General features: G+C 34.2%; 1 protein-coding gene across 1 annotated transcript in view; it reads right to left on the bottom strand.

Annotated features, from left to right (window-relative positions):
- The window catches only part of LOC118755441 (peptidylprolyl isomerase domain and WD repeat-containing protein 1-like), a 3004-nt gene extending 1372 nt beyond the window's left edge, over positions 1-1632 (bottom strand). The window contains exons 1-5 of the mRNA XM_036490274.1: positions 1309-1632; positions 1123-1232; positions 939-1057; positions 805-810; positions 600-736 (exon numbers count right to left, since the gene is read on the bottom strand). Of these exons, the coding sequence (XP_036346167.1) occupies positions 600-736; positions 805-810; positions 939-1057; positions 1123-1232; positions 1309-1521 (585 nt within the window). The 5' untranslated portion in view covers positions 1522-1632. The remainder of the gene's footprint in view (positions 1-599; positions 737-804; positions 811-938; positions 1058-1122; positions 1233-1308) is intronic.
- Between the last annotated feature and the right edge of the window lie 21 nt (positions 1633-1653).

Genomic DNA, 1653 nt, shown 5'->3' with positions numbered 1-1653 from the left:
CGCTGAATACATCGTAGTCCGACTTTCGTAAAATCTTCGAAAAGGCGATCACCGAATCCGAATTGCTACGAACAGATGCATTCAACGTATATGCTGCGTTCGTAGCTATTCGGATTCAGTGATAGCATTTTCGTAGATTTCACGAAAAATCGGAGTACGATGGATTCAACGATAGCCCTGGGCTCGAATCGTCACATACGACATCGTACTACTCGTCACGTAAAAACACATTTTTCGGATTAAGACATACGTGAACGTACTTTTTGTACCATTCAGCTTATACTGCTTGACGTATCACGTAATTTTCTTTCGTATCGTTTTCGATCCGTGAACGGATGTTACGATTCGAGCCCTGAGTATTTGAACGCATTCGTAAAATTGTTATCAAAATTACTGAGTCCATCGAGTTGCAAAATAAATAATGGATTACACAAACAATGCTTATTTAATTTTTAGAATCGAATATCTGGATATCTTTACTCCTTTCGGATATCCGAATATCAATAGACCATTCGGATATCCGGATATTAGAATACTTTTCAGATATTCGAATGTTCGGATTATCTAGATATTCTAAAAATTCTGATAGAGCTTCCAGCTCTAGTATTTATGTACCCATTTTTAGAATGAACACAGAAGTTCTCTACTGTCTTTGGACATTCCTTGAAGAAAAGTTTCATGTGTATATCGCCCATTGTCGTATGTAAAACAGCATTTTCATAGACACGTTGTGTTCCTATTTAAATTAAAAAAAAACTATTACTTTCGTACTTAATTAATTATAGAAAAATAATGCAAGTTAACCTTCATCTGTTCAAAACACATCAGTATTGTAGCATGAAATTTTTAAAACATGTGACTTAAGATTTGTTTTCAAGAAATACGTGCATAGGTTCTATCTAAACTCTCAAGCATATTTGTAAATATCAACAGTTTACCTTGGCCTTCTGGAACAGCGATTATATCTTCCTTTGAAGGTTTTTCATTGAATACGTCTCTATCCACATCTTGTAAATCAGATGGTAACCGTCGACTATATAGATAAAAACGTGGTTTTCTAGAGTATGGAAAGGTATTATCAAAACATTTTTTTGAATACGAAATATTTCACAGCACATATACTTGTAAGCGGCACAAAACACCGTGGGATCATTAGCTAAGGATTGCAGTGTAGGATTGTCGCTAGCTTCTTGTTCTAGTGTAATAGCTGCCTTAGATTTTTTTGCTTTACCCTAGAAGTAGTTGTAAATATGTACATTCATAGTATGTATTGTGCGATCAAAAGTAAAAATTCTGATTTTAAATTACCTGGAATAAGGCTATATGCAGTGGGCGTATATTATCAGTTTTGCCCAGTATTGACACACATCTATTGGTCTCAACGTTAATAACTTTAATACCTAACATGGTTGGATACATCATGAAATGTCCGCTGGCATCGAATAGTATATTGTTGCTTGTATTGTATTCAGACTTATCCAAATCACGTTCCACAGCCATTCTAATTTGATTAGATTTCATTATTAAAGTTTTATAAGAATACTAACAGTTATAGAGATGTAATCGTCATTCGTCATCTAAGGGCTATATGTATGTACATAGGTAAGTATCTATGCAATGGAAGCTCTCAAATATATTTTCATCAACGTTTTA

Source organism: Rhagoletis pomonella, unplaced genomic scaffold, assembly GCF_013731165.1.
Source record: "Rhagoletis pomonella isolate Grant_MI unplaced genomic scaffold, Rhpom_1.0 Rhpom_scaffold_06281, whole genome shotgun sequence".
NCBI lineage: Eukaryota > Metazoa > Arthropoda > Insecta > Diptera > Tephritidae > Rhagoletis > Rhagoletis pomonella.
The sequence above is the reverse complement of the archived record's forward strand: the minus strand, read 5'-3'. Positions and strand labels throughout refer to the sequence as shown.